The sequence below is a fragment of the Lathamus discolor genome, chromosome 4 (assembly GCF_037157495.1).
Source record: "Lathamus discolor isolate bLatDis1 chromosome 4, bLatDis1.hap1, whole genome shotgun sequence".
NCBI lineage: Eukaryota > Metazoa > Chordata > Aves > Psittaciformes > Psittacidae > Lathamus > Lathamus discolor.
The window spans coordinates 107,237,408-107,262,603 of NC_088887.1; the positions used below are offsets into that span (position 1 = coordinate 107,237,408).

The 25,196-nt window shown below is 38.2% G+C and overlaps 1 protein-coding gene across 5 annotated transcripts in view; it reads right to left on the reverse strand.

Annotated features, from left to right (window-relative positions):
* Positions 1-371: 371 nt before the first annotated feature.
* The window catches only part of WASF3 (WASP family member 3), a 66,102-nt gene continuing 41,277 nt past the window's right edge, over positions 372-25,196 (reverse strand). For 4 of the 5 annotated variants that reach the window (XM_065678488.1, XM_065678486.1, XM_065678489.1 and 1 more), the window contains 8 exons: positions 24,553-24,695; positions 17,350-17,484; positions 15,285-15,438; positions 14,383-14,500; positions 8,702-8,877; positions 5,615-5,878; positions 3,613-3,986; positions 372-2,947 (listed from right to left, as the gene is read on the reverse strand). In XM_065678488.1, coding sequence (XP_065534560.1) covers positions 2,790-2,947; positions 3,613-3,986; positions 5,615-5,878; positions 8,702-8,877; positions 14,383-14,500; positions 15,285-15,438; positions 17,350-17,484; positions 24,553-24,685 — 1,512 coding nt within the window. In that variant the 5' untranslated portion in view covers positions 24,686-24,695 and the 3' untranslated portion in view covers positions 372-2,789. Of the gene's footprint in view, positions 2,948-3,612; positions 3,987-5,614; positions 5,879-6,752; positions 6,920-8,701; positions 8,878-14,382; positions 14,501-15,284; positions 15,439-17,349; positions 17,485-24,552; positions 24,696-25,196 lie in introns of all 5 variants that reach the window. The other variant, XM_065678491.1, reaches the window with a different exon arrangement.

The window sequence follows — 25,196 nt, forward strand, 5'->3', positions numbered from 1 at the left end:
TCAAAGAAGCGGGGAAGGGGACTTGCTAATGTAACTCATACATTCTGCGCTGCTCCTTCTGGAAGCAAAGCTGCTGCTTAATGCATTTCACTGAAAAATGATAAAAAATAAAGCTCCCTGCAGGGAAATTACACCAGCCAAGAACTTTAACTTGGAGCTTCAATGGAGGCTGCAAAAGAACAAAGTAGTATCCATGTTAGGAGCAGCAGTACCTTAAAGGAGTATGGTTTTGTAGACTCCAGACCAAGAAAACCATGTTCCTGGGATCACAGATAGCTTTTGGAAGCCTTACATTTTCATTTCTGTTATTTATTGATTAGGGATAAAGATTAACAGCAAAATCTTACTAATCCAAGGAAAGACAAACAGGCTCAAAAGTGAGATTTTATTCACATTTGTTACTTATTCACAACTCAAAGTATGATAAAACCTATAAAACCAGCCTAGAATAATGTTAGTTTACATCACTAAATTCAATTCACGTTTTATTAATAAAATACTGAAAGGAAAATGACAACATTGCAGGTTCAGAAAGACAGGTTGGCTACCACGACTGAAAACCCTATACTATTTTTACTGGTCACAAATGGGTGCTTGTTTAATGCTTATTATTTAAAATTAACACAAGTTACAAAATTTCAGTCACACCCAACTTCTGTGCTCATAAAATATACCTTCTGTCATATCAAATTCCAGTCGACTGGAAAGAATTTCCTGCTGAGCTATTTCATTTCAGCATGTATTAAAAGAATACCTCGAGTATTCGCCCTCCATACACAACCATGTAGCACTGCAGTCCCAGGTGCACTTTGAGCCTTCCTGGCGGAAGAACTATCTCACCAGTCACTGTGCAAGCACACCATAAGAAGAACAAATCATCTCTCACACAGTGGTGAGAACCATCACCAGGATACAGCCTCACTTCTATCCTCTGTGGTGCATCTACAGACCTCAGACTCCAGGACACAAAATAAAGCAGCTTTCAGCTCTGGATTTTAAGGCAAAGACAAACCCACCTCCATCTAAAAGGGAGATGAGTACCTTGAGCTGCCACCAATTACCAAGAGCTGTAGTTACTCACCATTATGCAGAGATTGGTCATACTTTCCGTGATAGGTTTTAACACCAACATTGCGGCAGCATGTAAACCACCCTACCACAAAGACAACCACCACTGATTGAAAAGTCATACGCAGATTAAACAGCAATGCAGTAGCCAATAGTTTGCATGCAAACATTGTGTTGGACTGTTACAATCTCAGGACTAAAACTGTTAATTGTGTAAACAGAGGTTAGATAACGATCTTCTGTTTCTCTTTTTATTTTACATCCTTTTTGTTAACGACAGATGGGGCCTCACAGAAGAAAGGAGCTTTACCAAATGGTAGACCTGGAATGACACAGACTTCAGTTACAAAGATTAAAACTAATCTGGTAAGGAAAGAACTCTTCCCCTGCTATGAGTTTTTAAAAGCCTCATTAGGCAAAGCAGCCGCCTGACTCTCAGTCCTGAAGAGGAAAACCAAAACAACATTTTAATACTGCACTGCAGAAAACAAGAAAAGGAATTCCTAAAGAATACAGAGACAGCCACAGCAGACCGTATGGCAGCAACTGTTCCTAGGAAAGGGGAAAAGGGTGTGTATATATATGGCATAGTACCTAAACAGCCATTAAAACTGCTTTAACTGCCAATGTTTTATCAATGAGAGGTACTGGGAAAGAAATACATTCAAAAGAAATAGTTGTTGAGTAAACATGCTACAGGAAACAGAAAAGGATCTGTCATGACTATACATGTAGAAATCATCTACAACAAAACTTATTTACAAGCACTTCTACCTACAGACATAAAGACCGAGTTTAATACTTGTGAAATGTATCTGATTGCTAGATCTGGACTGTTCCGATCTTTAGGAATAGCTGAGTAATATTTTACACTGCAATAACCATATGGTTTCAGTCGGGTCTATCCTCAAGTCTTTGCATCTTGGTTGATCTGTAGCATAAAGCTGAAAACTTCCATTTGTAACAGGGACATACAGCTGCTACCTGAGACCCCCCCCCCCAGCACGCTACCCAGCAAGCAGCCAGGAACCTAGAGCTGGCATTGTTACTAGCTTAGCCAGTCTGCTCACAAAGTATTAATTTTGGATCAAGTGGATTTGTTCTTCAAAGCATAGATTTCATCATCTGCTACATTTTTCATGATAAAAAGAAACATTATATAAAATTCTGTATGCAAAAAACCCTAAGCCCAGTATGATTAAAAATAGACTAAGGTGGGCATAATTAGTAACTAATAAAAAAGCTAAGAGTCATATTTATGGAACTCAACATTTAGTCATATAGTAAACTGCCCTCAAAGCCTAACAGCCAGACCAATTCACAAGTATCTACAGTTGCTTACATAATTAAAAGAATAAAATGTGAAGTCAAAAAAATAGATTTTATCCCTTCAAGATCAGGAAATAAAATAAAATGCTGGTTCTGTAACAGTGCAACAACTGCAGCGTATTTCGCACGCAGCACATCATTTGCTACATTTAGTGGCACTTAAGTATTATGCGGTAAATACTGAAAGTAAGACAAGTTTCTGATCTGCATAAGCATAATCACATCATTATCACCAGAGTTGCTAAGCTACAGCATTCTGAATAATACCAACTCAATTTTAGCACTTCGATCACTAGCCTTAATAGATGTCAATGTCCTGCTTTACATCTTGCTAAGAAAGCAATCACTGAAGCCAAGTATTTAATGAACTTGCTACGAGGCTTGGGCCAGGTTCAGTCTGACCAGTCGTTCTCATCAAACTCTGAATCATCATCAGAATCACTGTATTCCACAGCAATGCGTCTCGAAAGGATGGTTGCCACATCATTTCCAACAGGCTCGCGCTTTGCTTCTTGCTCACGTTGCTCCTGCACCTTTTTCAGCTGAATTCCTGTAGAGACAATTATTCTCAAAGTTTTCTCCACAAGAGAGTTTAAATTTCCTATTGTTATTGGTGAGGCTTTTGTATTCTAACAATACAGTCACGAAGAAGGGGAAAAAGAGAAGCCATTTACTTACAGCCTCCCTGAGCCAGGAAGAGAGACAAAAAGGGAGATTGGAATCCATTCTCAGAGACTGAATACTTATAGACTTCTAAAACTTCTATGTTAAAACTAAATATTCAAGACTCTACAGGTTCTTTTGATCTGAAGTTATTAATAACTGTATCCTGAAATACCATTATACCTACAGCTGCATATTGTAAGCCCAGTCAGGAGCAGCCACTAGTCACTGGTTAAAAATCACTGGGCTGGTGTTGGATAACCCTGTTCTTCTGAAAAATCCATGAAGATCTAATGGCTATTTTACATAATGAACACAGGTTCCATTTGATCATGCCCACAGAAGCCCTAGAACGTATTTGATAAAGCTGTACATCTTTAGGCATTAGGAAGAGATCCAAAGTCAGGGCTGACAAGTATTAGTGTGTGGTACCTGAGGTTACCTAGTCTCTCAGTGACATTCTGCCCAGCTGGGAACAGAAGCCATGAACTCAGTTCACTGGAAAACAGTGCTTTCATTGAAATAAAGAACTAAAAGTCAGTGTCCACTTACCCATTCGAATGGCAGCAAGAAGGTCACTCCGTGCATCACTTATTGGTGGCTGCGTGGGTTCATGACGTTTTGCCTCCATAGCTGGAGGAGCATGCATTGGGGAGGAAGAGAGGGACGAACCTGTAACAGGGGGGCCTGGAGGGGGAGGAGGTGGGCCGGGAGGAGGAGGAGCAGTGACAATAAGCCCACTAGAAGGAGGAGGATGAGTCGCTGCATATGCAGAGCCAGTCACCGGTCCAGAATGGGAAGGTGGCACAGGAAGTTGAAGGGGACTAACAAATGCAGTTTGTGCGGAAGGAATCATAGGAGGAGGAGGAGGAGGAGGGGGAGGACCTGTAGGATTGTAATAATCCACCATCTGAGCTGGAAGCATCCTATGTAAAACAAAACAAAAACATTTAATGAATTAAAAGTTGGGACTTACAGAATGATCACCCCTTAAACTGCTCTCATCCAACCTCAGCTAAAACAAAAATCAAAAGGAATTTAAACTGGTGAGTTAAATATGCAAGTTATATGCAACATATAAATTGACAAATCTTGATAATGTATTGAGATTTAAGGCAAACGAAGTTAAAGACAATGTGCTTTCAGCACTCCACAAGGTAAGATTTTTCTACTAATACTCCTGCTAATTAAGTATAAAGCTAAATACTTAATTTATACCTCTACCCTCTGAGAATGTTAAGTACAGTGCCTATGATGAAGAAGGGACCAAGGCAACTGTGGACTACATATTTCACTTCCATAGAGGACTAAGCATTAGTACAGATGGTTAAAGACACAGGAATGGAGGACAATGAAAAGTATGAATGGAATGATTTACCCAAAGGTATATCATGCATCTCATGTGCTGCTTTAGTCAAATTCATCAATTTAAATATTATGTAATTAAATTGATACATTTGATAGATACTTCAAAAAGGAGGAACAGGGAAGAGCTGATTTCTTTGTTAAAATGTCATTAAAAGAATTCTTAAGCAGAAAAAAATGGTGATTAATGTAAAAGTTAAGAAGCAGGTAAAAAACTAGATATAGGAGACAGGATTTGAAGGGAAGTTACTGATGACATTCAGTGATACATGTCAATGTATGACATCTGTGATACACTGACAGTGGTCATGTACCTGGGGGACTAAGCACAAGTATTTCTGCTATAAACTGGAAATAACAGAGAACATGCAGGTTGGAGCAGTCAATCATGGCATAACTGAGTCATCTACAGTATGATACTATCATGAAGCAAGCAAATGCTATCCCAGGGTGCAGCAAGTGAGGCTGAAAAAACCTTGGTTCTCTTAGCCTTGCGCTACAGGCAGGAATAATTACAGCTTTCCTGGGGTTACAATTCTTAAGCTTAAGCTGTTTAAGCACAAGAAGACATAGGCACAGAGTGGTTCAAAAGCAGATGTTTGCTTGCTATCAGAGAGCCGGTACTCTGGCACAAGCCTTCCTTCAAAATGCTTCATATTTTGTCTATGTAGCAGACAAAACAGCTACACAAGAGTTAGATAAATTCATATCTTGAATTATGGAGGTGTCTGTGGGCAGTAGAGAGCTTGATTCTGTGTCTGAGAAGATGCCTTCCAATTCTGTCATAAGCTCCTTCAGAAAGCTGTTTCAGGGATGCAGCACAGACTGACGTGTAGAAAAAGCGTTGCTGAATGTAACATTTCCTGAAGTTTAGAATATTATTCAAATTATGCTGTAATTATTTTCCTGCTTAAAGGAAAATTAACCACTTTTCAATGTTATGTTAGGAACCCTTAATATTTTATAAGTATATTGATTTCACCACATTCAATACACAGTTCATTATTTCTGCTTTCACTATTCCTTCACATAAATTCTTACATAGAAATTACACTGTTTTTTTCCTGTCCTCTTCAGGGAGGTAAACTAATGTATGTTGTGTGTATGCATTATATATTATGGTGGCCGTGAAAAACATGCATCCCTCTAGTCTTGTCAAGAATCCACCGGAATAAATCAGGATTTTTACCCATATTCTGCTGGTACCACAGGTACTGAGCTATGCTGGCCATCAGAAGGCTGGGGTGGAGGTGGAGGTGGTTGCTGAGGTCTGTTTAAAGTAGCATGTCGTACAGTGGTGGAAGGTGGTCTGTATTCATGCTCATGGCTTTGGGATGCTGCCATGTACTGTGGACCATCTCCCGTTCCATATGAAGGCATTGCTATCTGCTGATGGAGGGAATGATTCGGAGTAGCAGGATAAGAATAATCTGTAACATCAGATGCATGGGACCTAAAATTGAAGTAAATGGATGCAGAAGAACAGATTATGTGAGGGTAACAGGGTTATTACCTAAAACAGCTCACAAGAAAAGCTAAAAAGAATGCAATCAGAACTACTTTTCTTGCACCAGGACTCCCTGGTTATCAAGCACCATTTCCCTCGTAAGAACACAGAAAGCACAAGAACAAATGCAACAACCACCAGAAAAAAATCATGTTTAGCTTAACATGAGTTGAAAATAAATTAGTCTGACAAGTCAGTACAAGAGGACTGAAATTGAATGTTTGGACTACTTCAGCATACTGCTGCCTGCAGCATGTCCTCTTCTAATGCAGACTTTAAAAAAGGCAATAAAAATTTAGAGCTTTCTCCAGATTTTAGAATTCTTTCACAGCCATAAGGAGGCACACTGGGTTTGTCAATGATTGTGACAGTCCATTCGTTTAACATGCTAATACTTACCAGGCCTGCCTGAAGTTAACAATGGCAACAGAAAAGGAAAGCCATACTGCAAGCACTCACAATTATGCAGAAGAATACATATTACCAAAGCAGCAAAAACCAATTTCAAAAGTTAGAAAATGCTTTTTATGTTGTTTGCACAATTAATTTTACTGGAAAGGCTTAGAGAAACTGAGAAATGTAAATATTAGTTGAGCAGAGAGTTCATAAAGATACAAAGTCTAGGATGTTCTGTCAAACAAGCCCAAGAGAGGGAGCAAAAGGATCTCTTCATCCCATTACTGCGAATAGCTGTTTTAGTAATGAGCAATCGTGCAGCCTGGCTTTTAGTGTACACAGTAAACTGATGCACTTATCTGTAAGACTGGAAGCAAGGTAAGCAACAAAAAGCCAGGGCTTTGAGTAAAGCAAAATGACAAACCCTTTTGGCATTTTGTCCTCTTTCATGCTTCCTGCCTGCTCCATTTTCTTTGCGTCACTCATGAACTCAATGCCCATTTTCCTTCTCTCCCACTCTTCTTTTCTTGTTCTTACTTTTCTCACATTAATTTGCTGGTTTCTGTTTGGGTTCAGCTTGTGTTTCTCTCTCTAAAGCACAGTAAGTATAACAAATGCATTGTAAATCACTACAGTCTGGACACTTGGATGTCAATGTTTAATGCACAAGTCTTCAAATCAGCAAACGAGAAGGAACATGAGCTTTCTTACTTTAGCATTAAAAAAAAGACTCACAATATAGCACGCACACTTCTTCATGACCTTATTTATAAAGCACTGCTCATGTAGTACTTGTCAGCATAAAAACATCTCCTAAAACGGTACTTACTTCTATCTGTATGGGGCTTTAATAGCTTAACTCCTACAGCTAAGAGTACCCCAAGATAAAAAAATGGAAAGCCTTCTCTCCACCTCAATACCATTTACAAAATCAACCCTTCATGAATGTAAAACAGATTTCAGGATTCATTCGATTCACTGAAATTTAATGCTCTCCATACATCATAAAATTTGAAAGGAACAAGGTATCTGTTACATCACGACATCTATATCAGACAATGATGCATCCAACAATTTTTGCTTAAAAACATCCTACAGATTGCAAACATTATGGGTATCTGAAAACTGTCAAATACAAGTTGACTCTGCAGGGAGAGAGAAACAAATTGTTTCAATATGCTCATCTAAACGCAAGAATCCTGGAAGCAGGGTGTGAAGGCTAGAAAACGCCTTAACATGTGAAATGCAGAACTCAATGAAAAAATCTCCATCTTGCACTTGACAGCTGAACATCAATGTCATCTTACCAGATCAACCTATGGAAAGCACTTCCAATTTGCAATGTTTCATTAAGACTAACAAGAGACAACATTTTGCATTAGAAACTGTAAAAAACCTAATTGGCGATTGAAGGATTTTAGACAGAGAGGTCTGAGAATATCATTGAAACAGCAGCAGCAATTTTCTTCTTTTTTGTTGCAATTACAAGATGATTGCTCTTCACAAAGAACATACAAAGTTCTGAGCAGATTTTGTTGTTGTTAACTGATCTCCAGTGGTCAGTGGACTAAAGGTTTCAGTCTACACTTTTGCTGCTGTGGTGTCTGCTCCCTCAACCTAGCCCTTCAACAATTTGAATGCTAAAATGCCACACACTTTTCCTATATATTTCCTATATTTCCACACAGAGGAAATGAAATAGGTAGGAATATCCTCTAGTGAAACCAGCTTAGTGAAAAACCTCAGACTTCCATGCACACCAGGAGAAAGTAACTCCCACTGAGCTCAAAGGGACTCTCAGTCAATGAAGATGAATTCTGCTTGCTGTGTGTCTCTAAGCAGAGATTTCTGCTATTTCAAGCAATAATGTTGCATCTAGCTTTGTAGCTTGCTTTTTAGACAAATGGAACATTGATAGAGCTGAACTATTCCCCCATTAAAGCATTGTTAGAGGCGAAAATATGCTCAACTGAGTAGATCACAGAAAAATACTTAAGCTATGCGCAGCATAACATACAACAAACCAGACACAAAGGAAGAGGTACTGACATTATCTGGTAGAAGCAGACTTAAATGCCTTTGTAACTACAAAAAACCCCTACAACTACTCAAGATCAAATACAAAGCATGCAGGAAACACTTCTTTCACTACAGCACATAACATTACAATGACAAAATAGTCATCTAAAGCTGAGGAAGAAAAAATTTGTTACAGAATGTTATTTATGCTTTAAAATAATTTTGAGAGGAACTTTAAAACATGCATTTGTTTCGTTTATTCTAACTACTCCCAACCTGTAAAAACACCTCATTCTACTCAGCATTTCTGCACATACAACTGCAGTATAACAAACAGCTTTGCTGTAAACAGACCTAGTATCTGGGGACAGTGATCCCTCGGAAGATGCTCCATGGTACACACTTTGAGACAACCTGTTGTCAGGTCTAAGCTCTTTGTCATATGCCATCATATTCCACTCCTGGCGTCTGTTCCTGGCTTTTCTAACCTTTTTCACCTCACGGGTGGTGCCATCTATACGTTTTTGCTCCTAATGTTCAAACAAAAGAAATAAAGCATGCAAAGAGAGAAAAAAGGAAAGGAAAAAAAAGCTGGTTAAAATGCAATTAGTGCATGAAAATAAGACCAGATTTACAGATGAAGCCAAGTCTTCACAAAATTTCTCTGCACTGAAAATGAGTATCTCCTTATACTGTGAACCTCATTAGTAGTAAGACTTCTGCTTTGCCCTTCTGTAGGATGCATATGCTACAGAACGGCATGTGTGATACCGACCTACTGTTTTTCCCAATACCGAAACATGACTGATTTTAAAAGCCAACAAGTTTAACTTCTTCTGACATCATATGCCATTGATTTAGACTGCCTTGAAGCCCTTGTAATTTCTTTCTCCTGCAAACCAATCTTATGAGAACATGTTAAATATGGCTAGGGTTATTTTGGATATTTGCTAGTGTTGCAATCACCCGAGGCCTTGGGGATGTGTGGAAAAATTAGAAATTTGCTTATTTCATTTTCTATGTGAAACTATTTTTGTTTAAATTCCTCTCCTTTCTCAGATCTGACTGACTACTGAAATTCCTTCTGCTTTTTCCTTATTGTCTCACACTAGCTTGTAGAAAAACGAATGATACTAATCCTCACTGCAATATGTCAGTACCATTCAGGCCAGTGATCTATTATAGCTTGGTAGCTTTGTGACTGATCAGTCTGTTTAGTTTTTTTATCTTTCTATATAATTTCAGGCTCAATGAATGTCAGTGTTTACCTACCAGCAAGATTTCCTAATAGTGGGACTCAACACTTTCACACCTCTGAAATGTCGTCCTCACCTACTTCTGGCTACCCAGTATGAATAGAAAAGCCATGTTGGTGCTTCAGTAGAAAAATAAACAAGTCTGCTCAATCCAACCTGAGAAGGGTATTTATGGGCTATTTTTTTCTCAATATTTATGAGGGTGTTTAATATTCTTTTTAATCAGCCTGCATTTTAGAACACTAACTCATAGATAGGTTAATCATGTTTTATCTGTTAATAAGTCAGGATTAGACTTTTGGCTGCTAGAAAAATAGTTTATCAGCAAAGAATTATATTGATATTCTGCGAACAGAGTCATATTCAACTCTATTTAGAGAAGAGTTTGGCAAAACGCTGATACAGAAGCATTTTATTGTGGGATCTCTACCTTCAAAGTAAGGATAATAGCCGGACAAAAAAGAAAGTAGTACACCACAGATGGATATAGGCATTTTACTCCAACTGTCAAACAGCACTGAGTAAATAATGCTGAAATAATGTGGCATCATATATCACAAAAATCTATCAAATTGCTTGCTTGACTTTGTTTTGGATTTCTTGCTTTTCCGTGTCATGTCCATCTGAGGGACCTGATGGTCCACATCTGCTAACATTAAGAATGACAGAGAAAAGTCTTTTTGAAGTTCACCAGCCAAATGCTCTGACAGCATTTGTTCATTTCTGGCCCCTGCAGTGAGCAGGTTTTTGATGTGATTCATGTTCAGTAAAGATCATCATCTCGGTTCTTAATTACTTCTGAGAAAATCTTTTTCCTCCCCAAACTTTTTAGAATTACAGCCCTTTTTATCCAGGTTATGCAAAGCTTGACATCACCCTTTAATACTGCTTCTTCATACTAAAATTTCCTAATACAGGAAGAATTGGAGCAGAAGGGAGACAGATTCAGTCATGCTTCATTTTAAATGCATCGAGTTTTGCTAATCACCATGGTTGAGTATATGCTTGTTAAAGGCTCGACATCTGCCTTTTTGAATTGATTGCTGAAAAATTTGTTTAATTTATGACTTTTATCCTGTTGCATTTATTAAGATTTTGTTACTAGATCATGCTAGATTTGAGACAAAAGTACAAGTAACCCTTTTGGTTAACTGCAAATAAACTTCAGGTTTCTCACAGAACAATAACTCCACCCTTCAAGGGTCACAACCACATATTTCTTGCCAGTTTCTAGATTAAGTAAATATCCATCTTTCGACCAATGTCTGATAGATACTGCTTGGAAGAAAATCATTTAGATACAATTCCTGTACAATCAGCAGTGCTAACATGACTGCTTATATATAATCACCTATTTAAAAGGTTGTTTTTAAAGAGATTAGTATGATTTTAATGAAAAAGGTAAATACATATCCATGTATAAACAAACAAAATAACCACAAAGCTTAGTTTATTTGGATCAGATTTCAGTTGTTCCAGACCAGCACCTGTAAGTGTGCTAATACAATAATAAATACCCTGGAACATTTTTAACTCAAAGCAGTACTAAACCCTACTTGTATTTATTTTATACTAAACATTCCATAATCATATCTCCAAAATATTTAATCCCTTCCAAAACAGTGGGGCAGGCCAATTACTAGCAGCTGACAAAACTACATATACATCTATTTGAGTAGCTTTAAGTTGTTCCAGTAACACTTTCATTACTTAACAACTGACAACTGTAGCTTTAGTACCTAGGACAATGCCAAGAGCTCCAGGGGAGCTGAAGACTTTCAAATTAGCTACAGTTAGAAATACTTCTTAGGAAGGTTAAGCAATATTAAGAAGAGTTACTTCCTTTAACTGAGTGTAATAAAAGCTGTGGCAGACAAGCGGATGCTGCAGGTAAAGCCAGAAAGCAGGTACATCATTCAGCTGCTGTCAGGAAGCAATTTCAGCAAATAAAATAAGCATATCAGAGCCTTCAAACAGGGTTAAGGTAATTTGAAGTTTGATATTTGCATCAAGAGTTAGCAAATGATATTTCAAGTATCTTAATAAGGAATTAGAGGTAGTAACACAAAGGAGCCTCAGCAAGTATTTGCAATACTTGCAAAAAAACTGGAAGTATACTCCTGACTTCACAAATTCACAAGACCCTATCAATCCCAAGTCATCAAGAAATATTTTTAAGGTACAAGTCCTCCAAATTTAAAAGATTCCTACTTATTTAAATAAGCAATCATTCCTCAGAAAATATGGGGAACAATAAAACACCAAGTAGAACAACTTTCCTTTGGTTGACCAATGCTTAACAACTGGTCTACTGTGGTCATTCAGAATATTACCAGCGTCTGCGAAAGTCCAAACTAACTTCATTGAACTCTGAGGCACTGATCTACTGAGAGTCTGACACTAAAGACAAACCAACCAACCAACCGAGACTACACTGCAAATTTGAACTTAAACAAAATTGCAGTTTTCTTCAGACAAAATGTTCACCTAAAAGAGCCAAACTGGAGGAAGCCTGTGCCAGGTTTCTTCAGCTGAAAACAAACAATAAATACAATATTTGAAGGCAAGAAAAGGAAGCTCACAAACCTTTTGCTGCAATAACTCAAGCATTTCAGGCAAGTTACCAAAATAATACTGGAAAACTGATGTTCTGGTGCAAGAGTACTCTTAGGCTTCACTGACCACCTATCTGTATTTGGTCAGCTGGGTAGGTTTGCATTTGGATGTTTAGTTTGTAATTTGCTACACAATACACCTCTACTTCACCTGCACAGCTTCTCAAGAACTTTCATACGCTGTGCTTCTGTCGAGTACAGACTGCGTAAGTGTTGCCTAAAACACAGTCTAAAGGAAAGTTTTTATATAAAAAGTAGTTTTCTAAAAATCTCTCTAATGGTATAAAAAAACTCCAACTCTCAGTGCTTCTAGTTTGTATTTTTTCTTTTTTTAGTATTAAAACAGAATAAAAATAAATAAAAAAAAAAAGCAGCAGCTGGCAATTTCTTTTTATCCCTCTGTAATGAAAATATCTAAGTTTGAAGGAAAAAAAGGTGGAAGGAAGAAACCCAAAGGGTGCAATTATCCCGGTATATTTTTCATAAAGAAATACTGACTGAAATCTAAGAAACCCCACCTAAACTAGAGAATGAAAACCGCTTTTATTTCCAGTCTTTTAATCAGCTCAGTGCCTTATCATACCGAGAATATAGTGGGAGTATTACCTTGCTTATACATTTGTATTAAATTATGCAAAATAACCAAGTAACTATTTTCCAATACTGTGCTTTAGACAGTAACTTTTACTGAAAGTATTTACTTAGCTTTTTCAGCCCTATTTAATACGCCAATACTGAGATACCTGTCAAAACAGACGTTTCTGACTCATACGCCTAACAGGATGACCTGATTTATTTCTTCCAGAGCTCTTATTATCATTAAATCACAACATTTTAGTTAAAGCGCATCTTCATGTTTTGTTTAACAATGTTGCAGTCAAAGTTTTGTCTGGCAACAGGAACAAGGAATTAATATACTTTCATAAAAACAGAACAGTAAAACTTCCCAACCATGCTCTACAATTTGATTTCCAAGCAGGTATCATATATATTTGCATATATATACATACACATATGTATTATACACATGATATATATACACAAATACACATTGGCACATATTCACATATTGGGCAATGTATATACACATGTATATATATGATATATTCTGATAACTGCTTATATATATGCATTTATAGGTATGCCAATATATATATGCACATATACACAGGTATGTGTATATACATGTGTATGTGTACTGAAAATTAAGCAGCTTCCTTCTATTTCTCCTGAGCAAGCTGTGCATCCTACCCAGACTTTTATTTAAGATGCCTTATCTCTCACTGAACCTATCTAAAAGGGCACTTGCTGTCAGGTAGAATAGGAACCATTGCTTCAAACTTTCCTCCTTCACTTGCTAGAATTATCTTGAACAATCTTTAAGCCCTCAGATTTGACTAAAAAAAAAACTGACTGCAAAAAGGCTGTAGAAGTAGCAACCGATTTCTTTATTCAAAACTGAAATCCATTTAGAAAATCCCAATTGTATCAGAATACACATCTTGGATCAAACTGCTCAAGATATTCCAGAAGGACTTAGGAGACTTTTCTCTGACTAAGCCCTTTTTTTGTCAGTCTTAAACTTGGAGGAAACAAAACACATTGCTCCTAAAATTCATCTTCTCTTCTTGCTGAACCACAGAATTATTTTGAGGTGTATTATCATCATCTGACTTACCTGTAACAGGTATAGAAAAGTGAAGAGTGTGATCAAGGAATAAAAAAAAAAAAACCCTGAATAAAATAAGCTCATGTTTTGCTACAGGAGTTGATGTTGCTAGATAAAGAACTATGAAAATAAAGGAAACCATAACTCCAATTCCTTTCTCCAGCCCCCCCCCGCCCCCAAAATCACAGTATCTTTTTCCAACGCACAACAGGGCCATTTTGCTGAGTACTAATAAGCAGATGCTGGCAAATGATTAAAGAAATACGCTGGAAAATAACTATAGTACTCTTAAAATTCAATTTGCAACTCCCTGAAATAGACAGGAGAAGCTATAAAAAAAAAAAAAAAAAAAAACACAACTGAACCTACAGCCACATCTAAACAGGAATAGTCTTTCCATGCACACAAACTAAGTATGACCTAGCAATTTTTATGCCTGGACAACCATACACAAAACTGCAATACATACATTTGCTATTAGGTGTCTGCTTTTACCTTTTGTCTCCTCTTTTCTTTTCGCTTATCTTCAGTATCTTGTAACATTTTTTCTTTCCAAAGATCAAAAAAATAGGAAGGATCAGTATAGAACTTCAATCCATCTTTCTTATCATCCCTGGAAATACAGGACAAGAAAAACTAAGAAAACATGAATTAGTAATTTTCAAACCAACAAAACTCACCTTTGGCAGTCATCCAAGATCCATCTTCTTTTCGTGACAGGATGCCAAGTGCATTTAATGCCACTCTTGGTAGTTACAGCTTACAATTGATTTGACTCATGCCAAGAATTTCAGAAGGGGTGGAATACACAGCCTTTTGGGCAGCATGCTCAGCCGCCTCATCAGAGCTCAGCAGGAGCTCCTACATCAGCCAGCTCACAGAAGTGAAACTCACTAGTGCTGGAGGAGGATCAATGCCAAGACAGGATGTGGAGGGGACAGAGGAGCATAAGAATGGAACTCACTTGTCTCAAAAAAAATCTGGAAAGGAATATTTGACTCAATCCAGACAGGTCTTACGATCTGAATTTAGGAACAAGGTAGGTCTGAGTACCTTTGCCTGTATGACAGGAAGCACAAGACAGTTGCTGTTCTCAGTGCGACTCTTCTGACTAGGGGAAGGATTAGGAAAGGAGTGGCAACTCAAAGCTTGAATCCTACCAGACTATTCTAGGAGGAGTTGAAACAGAGTTGACCTAGGCTTGCCAGCAGCAGCAGCTGTGGACACCCAGAATAAGCCACCACAATAAAAGGTATGCTATCAAATTAAAAAAAAAAACAAAAAACCACTATCTCAGTAACCAATATATCTTTTACCTTCTGCTGTAATTATTCTCTGCATACAACTAGGAGATAAAGGGCAAAGAACAAGAACACAAACAATGAATATTTCCGTACCTATAAGGTGAAAGAATATTCAGAGGTGGTGGTTTGTCACTCTGATTATAGATATCAGCCACTGGGTTAGGAATGCTGTTCTTTGAAACTACCTGCTGATCTTGAATTGTTGAGCTCTTGAATGCTTTTTTCATGTTGATATCCTGCAATGATACTGTTTGAAACAAAAATACATTTATCAGAGGTCTGTGACTAATATAAGTGGATAAACAAAGTCTGGTTTATACCAGCTATGTAAAATATTTTCAGATAAATACAGAACCAGAAAGATTTTTCTTTAATGAATAACTGTTTTAAGCACAAAGGCATATAAGAATTACCATAATAAACCAGATTTAAGTCCCACTTGGTCCAGAACCTCACTTAAAACAATGAGAACACCATGGACTGTCTTGGAAGATGATGAAAGAATCCTGTCACATACAGATGTCCAATTATTTCCCCTTTTTGAGGTTTAACCTGGACTTCTAATAGCAGAAAGACTGCCTTTAAGCCTGAACACAAGATCCAGTATTCCTCTGGCACAACATGGTTTATAATTACACGTGATATCCATACCCATTCAACCCTTTTCTAAGTTTATTTCAATTATGGCCCCCACAACCTCCTGTGAGAGTGAGTTCTACATCTTTTACCATCTTTCAACTCCAGAAATCTTTCCATGTAATTGAACATCACTTGATCTTTAGCTTTTCTCATCTCTCTATAGAAATACCTTCTTTAGACAGTCCAGTAACATACTTCATCGTTTCATGTACACAATTCTGGAGGGAACAAGACCAGCCTTTTAGTTCTTTCTTTGTAAATTAAAGATTTAAGTCACTTTAATTAAATTAAGCTTTCAATCACTTTTAGCAAGACTTTCTTTCATTCTTAATCTAAGTTTTCCTAATGTGCAGCAAACACTGAAAAAGATCCAGATAATGCCAATCACAACTTGAAAGCAGCAGTAAGCTTTCCACATTATCTTCCATTCTTAGGCAGCCTGAAATACACGTTTCTGACTGCAGCTCAACAGAGCACTTCACTGCCTTGTCTACAATGACACCATTTCTTGAATTGGTCTAACTGTTTTACAACAGTTTAAGCTATAGGAGTAGTGCCAACAAAATGCACTGGCTTGTTTTCGTTTAACTCCCATTAACATTTCATCTAATATTTCTTGCCCATTTATGTAATTTAGAGAGTCTTGAGAATAAACTGAGAATTGCACATGATAACTGAACAGTATTGGGCAAAAAATTAATGTATTGATGACCTGCAGAACCAGAAAGTCATAAGGATTGATACAGACCCTGTAAGGTACGGCTTGTAGAGCTCGGCAGAGAAACATGTTATACTTACCCAAGTAAGTGCTTTTGAACAAATTACACATTTCTAGTGGAAGTTACTTATATGCTTTTGAAAACAATCTCAACTAGTTTAAAATGTTTTTTCAACTGTAGTTGAACAGTATAATGATGTTACTTAAATCCTTTGTTTTTACTGTGTGTTTATGAAGTGAATGACCAAACATGTAAGCAAGTGAGGATGTAATGGCATTTTAAAGGAAATACTGTTTCTAGTGACTAGAACCCCCTACAGAACTTCACTTAACTGAAGCAAACACACAGTGCCCCTTTTAGGTGAAGAATGTTATAAGATCTTAGACTACTGCAGAACAGATGCTACTAATATAGTGTGTGACCACCCTGCCTTGAAACAGATTTACCACCACAAATTTTTTCCAGTATTCTGACTCATTTCCAGTGAAGCCTGGATTTATTCAATTCTGATTTATTACACTCAAAACCTAGAAGTTTTCCCTGTGAAAAAGGCAGCTTAATGGCTCCATTACTACAGGGGCTTCTTGAAATAACACTAAGTCAAAGACGAAGATAGTTATATGATTCCAGAATATTTTTTACCACTCTGCTAACATGATTTTTCTCAGCTTGCCTTACTGAGACAGCAAGAAGAAATATCAGTTGAGGATTACTTTGAAAAGACAGAGATCGTTGTGTAATTAAATACTGTGATTTTGTCAACATCACTTCTGGCTCAACGCTTTCATGCAATTACCTACCCTCTTCTACTGTTGAATCCAGCTGTGTAACTTTGACAGCAAGGCGATCAATTCTGTCTTGAAGGGAATTTGCTCTGATGTAGAAGCTGTTCGCTTCATTAAACAATTCACCAAATATATCTTCAGCATGTTTGCCTGTGTAAGAAAATAGACAAGGAAATCCCTTTCCTGAAGGCTTACAAAACACAAGACAAATGGCTTCAATATCATGAAGTTATAATAAAACACAGTAGCTGTAGGATTATGACAGCACAGTTTGTCATACAGAAAATTTTGCGCACAGACTTGTACAAAAATCTCAAAATATACCATAAATTCTGTCTGAAGTCTGTTCTGGATGTGCTGGTTAGGCTTCCACATAAAAACAGGGAAGCTTTCAAATTTTAATCCTTCTGTAGCTGAAACTACTGCCAAGTGACACACAACTGATCATTAAAACCTGCCTCTGTCATGACAATAAAGGCCTGAAGTTACAGCTGTCTATAAAAGCTTCTGAAGTCAATTTTGAAGTCTAAAATCTTTCAACCCATAGTGATTAAGATTTAATTATAAGTATGAGCATAAGCATTAAGGCAGACTGAAACAGATAAAACCCAAAATCCTCATGCAAGGCAGCCCACTTACCTTTACCAATGCTCACTGCATACGTGTTACTGTCACTGGAGTCATTCAAGGGACTAAGAGTGCACTGACCATATTTACCCATGGCCAGCCTGACTTGATATACCACAGAAGGGGAGCCTACAGCCTTTTCAGCCACTGTATTATCTCAATCACTGTGAGTAGATAGTCCAGATCAAAACTGCAGCCTCAGGCCCTGGCCTTAAAGGGGACAGAAGAGCTACGTGATAAACTCAACTCCCTCTTGATTACAGATCCCTGTGCTTGCCTAATCCCTTCCCAGATGTCCCACCTCCCACATTACTAGGCACCCTCATCAATAGTTGGACTCTTCTTCTGCCCCAGTATTCTCTGGTTCAGAATCCCCAGTTTAACACCTCTCCTGCCCCAGAACTTCTCCTACAAATTTCAGATTACAAGCAGATTCATTGCTCCTGCTCATTCAACGGACAGCACCACACATACTTGTGTCTTTGTCCCTCCTATCCAGATACTGCTGCTTCAACTAAGACCTCCCCTTCCACAATTTCTACAGCCAACAGCCCTCTCAAGACAAACACACTCCATTAATTCTCCATGCAAAAAGGAAAATTCTGCCTCCTGCATTTAACCACACTTTTTAGGCAGAAATATATTTTAAAACCCCACTTCTGAATTAAACTCCTCTTGTTATGACCTATATCAAGAGGAGTCTGAAGAGCAGAAATGGAGGGGAGGGGAAAATAAAACTCTTGTCTAATAGTTGGAACAATATGGAATATGCATTAAGCTTCTAAATGACAGCGACTTCCAAGAGAACAGTGATTATGGACATTTTAAATTAGGCCCTATAACCAACCTTAATAGTCTACAAATGAAAGTACAGATGTAATGAAACTTTCAGCCAAGATCCCATCCTGTGAACATCTGGAGACCATGATTCAAAGTAAAAAATAGGCACAGTTAGGAAGTAAACAGTATCCACCCCTTTCTTTGATCATTTACTTGGGGGGAAGAGAACACCAACACTACCACCAAAACAGTATCTGAAAGCACTGTTTGTGAATTATAAATTATATATATATATATATATATATATATTCATTTGATTACCGTGCTTTGAACTGAGGACTTCACCAGCAATAAATTTCTCCACTAAACATAAAATCACCCAATATCTAACCCAAAAGTTAGATATTTTGGTGTATCCAAGCTACATATGTGGAAGGTATTGGATGGCAAGGTGTGCTCCCTACCTGCTCCTAATCTGCTGCCCCTCCCCAAAACAGAAGTCTCACAACCACAGAACAGTTAGGGTTGAAAATCGTCTAACCTAATTCCCTGACCAAAGCATGGTCAGAGTAGGTTGCACAGGACTGTGCCCAGCTGTGTTCTCAGTACTTCCAAGGACAGAGGCTCCACAACTCTTCTGGGCAACCACTGCCAGCATCCAATCACCTTCCCACTAAAAGTATTCTCTAAGTGCTTCCCAGTAGCTGGCTGAGATTCAGTTATAATCCCCATTTGATTTAGTTGCTGCAAATTAAAAGGTTATCACAAGCTATGGAATAATTGAGCTTTTAAATTCTTCAGCTAAATAAAGCAGGTATTACATTTTACAGCCACCACTATTTAGACTTCAAAACATCAACATTTTAATGGATGTTAGTTCATGTTAATATATTGAAATCAGCCTGCTGACGGAGGACTACTGCATTCTAGGATTAATCCTAGAATTAATCCTAGAAGAAAACATCACCTCTTGATAAGTCAAGCAGACAGGTGCTTGTCAGTTATCTTTCAGGAAGCAAAATAAGTCATAAAGTTGATTTGTGGGAACATGCTACTTCTGGTATTGAATTCTCTTTCAAAAAAACCAAAACCAAAGCCACTTGCTACTCTAAACCAAGTAAAAGACAGGTTGTCAATCTCCTGTCAGTAAAAACAGTGACATGGTAAAGCAATATTGGACACACTGGATTAACAGGATGCACTAGGTTTCAGAAAGAAAGTAGTAATTCTCTAGTGTTTCCTATCTTTACCACCTTTTAAACTGGATTTTTAACAAGACAAAAACAAGCAAATACGAGCATGTACCTTCCAATTTAAGAGTTGAATTGTAAGACTATAATGACTGTACTATCAGACAGTCATTCAAAAACATGAGGTGTTTCCCCAATATATGGGCAACCTAAATACTAATTTAAAAAGCCCTTAAAGGAATTATGCAGTCTTTCCTTCTAAGGCTCCCTCCAACCACAGAAGCAGTTCAGGGGAAATACAGTCAAACACTGCCTCACCAAATCTCCACTCTTAATAGGTTTTAATGTCAATTAATACAAGTGCCCCTTTCTAGCACTTTCACAGTTCATCTTCGTAAGGCTGTATAGATTATATATATATGTCTATAAATATATTAGATTGCTCACAAAATAAATTTCCAAGCACTGTGAGATGTTTCTGGAGATCAGCATTTCACAAATAATTGAAATAATACCTCTACCCAAGTTCTACAGTAATTACATGAAGCATCATCTTGCCACAACAGTTGATAACACCTTTAGTGAAGTCTAGACGCCGCATGAATTAATTACAGTTGATTTTCACATACTGCATAAAAAGGTGTGCATTAACACGATGAATACATTACCCCAAAGGTATCTCCTGTCAGCCATCAAAATGCTCAGTGCTAGAACAGAAGACCAAGTCAAACAATGCTGTTGGCTTGTCTGAAGACCAGAAACTGAACTGCGTTGATCACTTTGGCTAGTTTCCTTTCACATAGTTGAGTCTAGAAGGTACAGCTTTCTTTTGCATTCCTTGTGCCACAGCACAAGTACATGGAAGAGCACAGTCAAGTTAATAGAAAGATTTACAATGCATTAAAAGGGTTACAATTTTTCACACCATGAAGATGTGTTGCCAAAGAAAAAAAGCAGAACAGTGTTATCATACAGCATTCAGTTGTTAGTTCTACAGGACACTGGAAGAAAGATGACACTAGGACCACACCAAAGGGAACCAGTCCTAGGTGAGGCCTGAAACATCCACAGAACTAGCTGGTGTTTTGTAAATTGAAATTCATCCAGAACTTTACTATTTCATCACAACATGGAGCAGAAAACAGATCCTACCCACCTATTTGTAGCTGGATTAATTCCACACTTCCCCCACACCCCTTTCTTTTAAATAAGCAAAAGCAGTAGGTTGTTACTGACCACGTCTCGATTCTTACCTGACGCCTCATAGTATCTCCCTCCAGCACCATACCTAATGTCACAAAAGCTAACTTCCCAACTCAGTCTGATTTACCAGGGGTAAAGAGCAGAGTGACGCAAAGCTGGATGCAGTATGCTCAAGCCTACATGCAAACTAGTGAAACTGAGCCAACAGCCCGTCCACTCAAGAAAACATTAGGAGGCCAGTTTGTGGACATCGCTTTGTGTGAAGGAAAGTCTCCCAAGACCCCACGGATTACAACTCCTCCGTTTTATATTGCGCAGCAAAAATGTTTGCTATCACTTGCACATGGGACAAAGAAAGTAGCTCTGCACCCATGTACAGGTGGTTTATATCTGCAGAAGTAAGATTTCAGCCTGACAGGTGGTATCTGAATGAATGGAGAAGCTATATATACAAAACACAAAATATTTGAAGACTCACAGAAAGGAAAGAAGTGGTAATGCAACTTGAAACACAGTATGTTAATGTACAAACTGAAATCTAATTAAGAAAAGTTCAATAAAGGAGTTCTTAAATACTTCATTTTCAATGACAACCAGATGTAATTTATTATTTCTTTCCCATATATACACACATGAAAAACTCAGGAAGAAAACCATAGTACAACAGATCCCTGTTGTAGAGAGCAGCTTTTTTTCCACACTGTCTGGTGTCCCGCAGCCATCAGACCAAAATCCACTGCCAAAAGGAAGGGAGAATTTGTGGAAGCATTCTTCAAAACCTTTACTCCATGAATGTATTTACTGAGCAAAGCATCATGGCACTCACAGGTATGAGCTGAAAATGCTCCCAGCGTGTCCCTCCCCCCACCCCCCAGTAGATTATGTCCTCCCAAGTAGAGGTGAATCCCCTAGTCGGGCTTTTGCCTTATATAAAGTGCACAGTTTCATACCGAATGCTGCTCACTCTGCCTGTGCTCCAAGCCAGCTGGCTACAAACAAACCTGAATCTGAAGACATAATAGAAAAAAGCTCCACTGAGAGCACATTCCCTTTGGATAGGAACTTGTTCACATCTTCTGAAAAGAGCAGAGGCAGAAGCAAGCCAAATCTGTACACAACAGCACAGACCTGCCAGCGCTACAATCCACACTGAGCAAACAGCACAACATTAAAAACCAGCGTGACTGCAAGACAGACCTGTACTTGCTCTCTCTGTGCTTCAAGCTGTGGGAACACCAACAGGCTCTGATGCTGTCAGCAGGACATGCCATGTTAGCTCCAGCACAGCATTTTTCTATGATCATTTCATTGCTCCCAGTTGGCTTGAAACACAGGCAAAACAAATGGTGTCTGCAGAAGAAAACCCTCTGCAAACATGACATTCCAGACTGTGGATGAGCCTGGTGGTAGACTTCACTCATTAAATACCATATATTCATCTGTTAAAACAAAGCACACATCATTTATTTACACAGATCTTTAACTTGACACCAATGAAGTACTTCAGGGCTGTCTACAGAGACTTCTGATGACCAGAGAAATCCACAAAAGGAAAATTTCAGGATATGGATTGCACAAGCAGCCAGTTCCTTAGCAACAATCCTAAGAGGATCTGAATATGCAATGTAACAGGCAGATTAGGCCCAAGACCAAACCTGGAGAAATGAAAGCTAGACATTCCTCGCAAGTCAGACAAGTGAAAAGTGAATTATCCACACTTTGGCAGTCATTGTACAAAACCAAAATGCGGTCTTATCAGACACCCTTGAACGTAACTAGGGCATTAGCCATTCTTCTCAATTTTCTGAAGCTTAAGGATATCAGTATTGAGCAACTGCCTGATAGAACTGTAAATGAAACTCAATGACAATACAAACACAAATTAGCTATAAATTAACTTTGGACGCATAATTGGCAGCTACTGCGCAAGAAAGATCAGAGAATCACTTGGAAACTTCTCTGAAAATATCAACTCAATGTTTAGTAGCAACCAGAACTTTTTAAATTCTTAGTGAGCTAATGACAAAACACAAGTCCGTTTTGATTATGAACCGAAGTCCTCAACACTCCAGCTAGAAACCCCCCCAACATACTCTCACTTATATATCCAAAGCAGAAACAACAACGATCAGAAATACAAAATAGTTTCTATTCAAAAAGATATTAACAGATCAGGACACTCCAACCTGGAAAGGATATCACTCAGAGAACATGATAAAGATGTAATAAAATCACAAATGATGATGGCAATACATGAGATGAAATCACCTGTCATTTTTCATAATTCAAGAACCAGAAGATACTAAAAGGAAGAAACAGATGAACTGCTGTTGTGGGATATTCTTGCAAGGGGTCATGGGGATTGCACTTTTTCCTGACCAGTCTGAACCCATCTAAGCAATTCTACAGATGATAGGTTCACAAATGCTCATTACATAGGATGACTGAGGTGGACCTCCAGCTCAGAAATCCTACATCGCTGTCTGCTGGAATGGGGAACATGCTGTGTTTTTTGTGCTCTAAACATAGGCTATTTCCTATTACCACAAACTGAAGACTGAACTTCGTGGGACCCATAGCCCAAGCTCCATGCAGCCTTTCTTACATTCTTAAACCATTTCCATTTAAAAAGCAAAGGAAACTGATGAAGCAATAATTTCTTTTTTAGGACCAGAATTATCAGCACAAACAACAGCAGCTGATTATTAAACAGGCTCTGAAGAAATCTCTTTTTCATTCATTAAGAAATATTATTCCTCTTGCAAACACTCCAGGCATTCTAGAATGGCTGGTTGTGGCGTCAACTGCCAGGTGTGCTGTGTAGGCTACTCCATATGGAGCTGACATAGTCTGCCTCAACAGTAGCCTATAGGTTTGTTCAGTCAATGTCACTCTTTTGATGTATGTGCTTAATTTAATTTATGTGATGTGATCACACACATATATACAGAAAAGGCTTCAGAAGTTCCAGCACATTAAGACAAACTGAAATCTCAGTCAAATGTGTCATTTGATGCCAAGAGGCAGAAGAGTTTGCTTATTTCATCCTGTACAACTGAAAGCCAAAAATAACTCAAGTGTCAGTCCCATTTCTTGTACCGATTCCTCTCACATTAGAAAAATTCCTGGTTTTCTATGCCATAGTCCTTTTGTTGTTTGCTTTTTTGTTGTTGGTCATGGGGTGGGGAAAAGAAGTGTTCGAGGGTTTTTTTAAACTTATAAATCTTACAGGCTCTTGTATAAAGCCATAAAATAGAAGAGCATAAAAGAAATGCACTAGCAGTATATTGTATTATATCATATAAGTGGCAGTGCCCTGTATCATAATTTTGTATTTAGAACAAGCCATCTTAAAGCTTTTAATTTATTCAGGTTTTCAGCAGGAGTCAAATACTTGCAGGAAGTTCCAGATACTTACTTAAGCTGCTAAGCTGGCGTATGATAGCAGCAAGGGTGCTATTCGTTACACATTCCAGTTCACTAGTGATTCCCTCTGGCAGAGCTCCTCGGCAGAGATGCCGCGGTTCAATGTTCCTTTTCACCAAAGGCATGGCTCACAACCTAGAATTCAAAGAAAACTAGGTATTATATTTACAAAAATGAACTATGAATCTGTGTAGCACACACTCAGGGTTTTTTCCTACAAAATATACTTCATCTTTCTTCTTTTAAAGCTCTTGCTTCAGCCTTCCTGCTGTAAAATACTGTACAATTCCTACTGAGGCACTGGAGTCATGCACTCAAACCAGAACATAAGAACAATGCAGATAAGCAGAGGATGAAGGACATGTAGATAACAAACACTTTTTTCCTTAGATTTGGTGTAAGATTTACTGTATACACAGACTGTGCTTCAGTACTGGAATCAATGGACTTGAGTGCACATTTGCATTCACAAGAACCTGGCAGCGCCCGCAGGAGTGGCAGGAGAGATCACTGGCTGGAGCAAGCTGGCTTGCTGCCTTGGTAATCAGGCCACTGATGGACTGTCCATGTGTACAGCCCCTGACTACATTAGACACTGACCTACCCTTGCTCTAACAGTTTTCAGTCAAAATGATA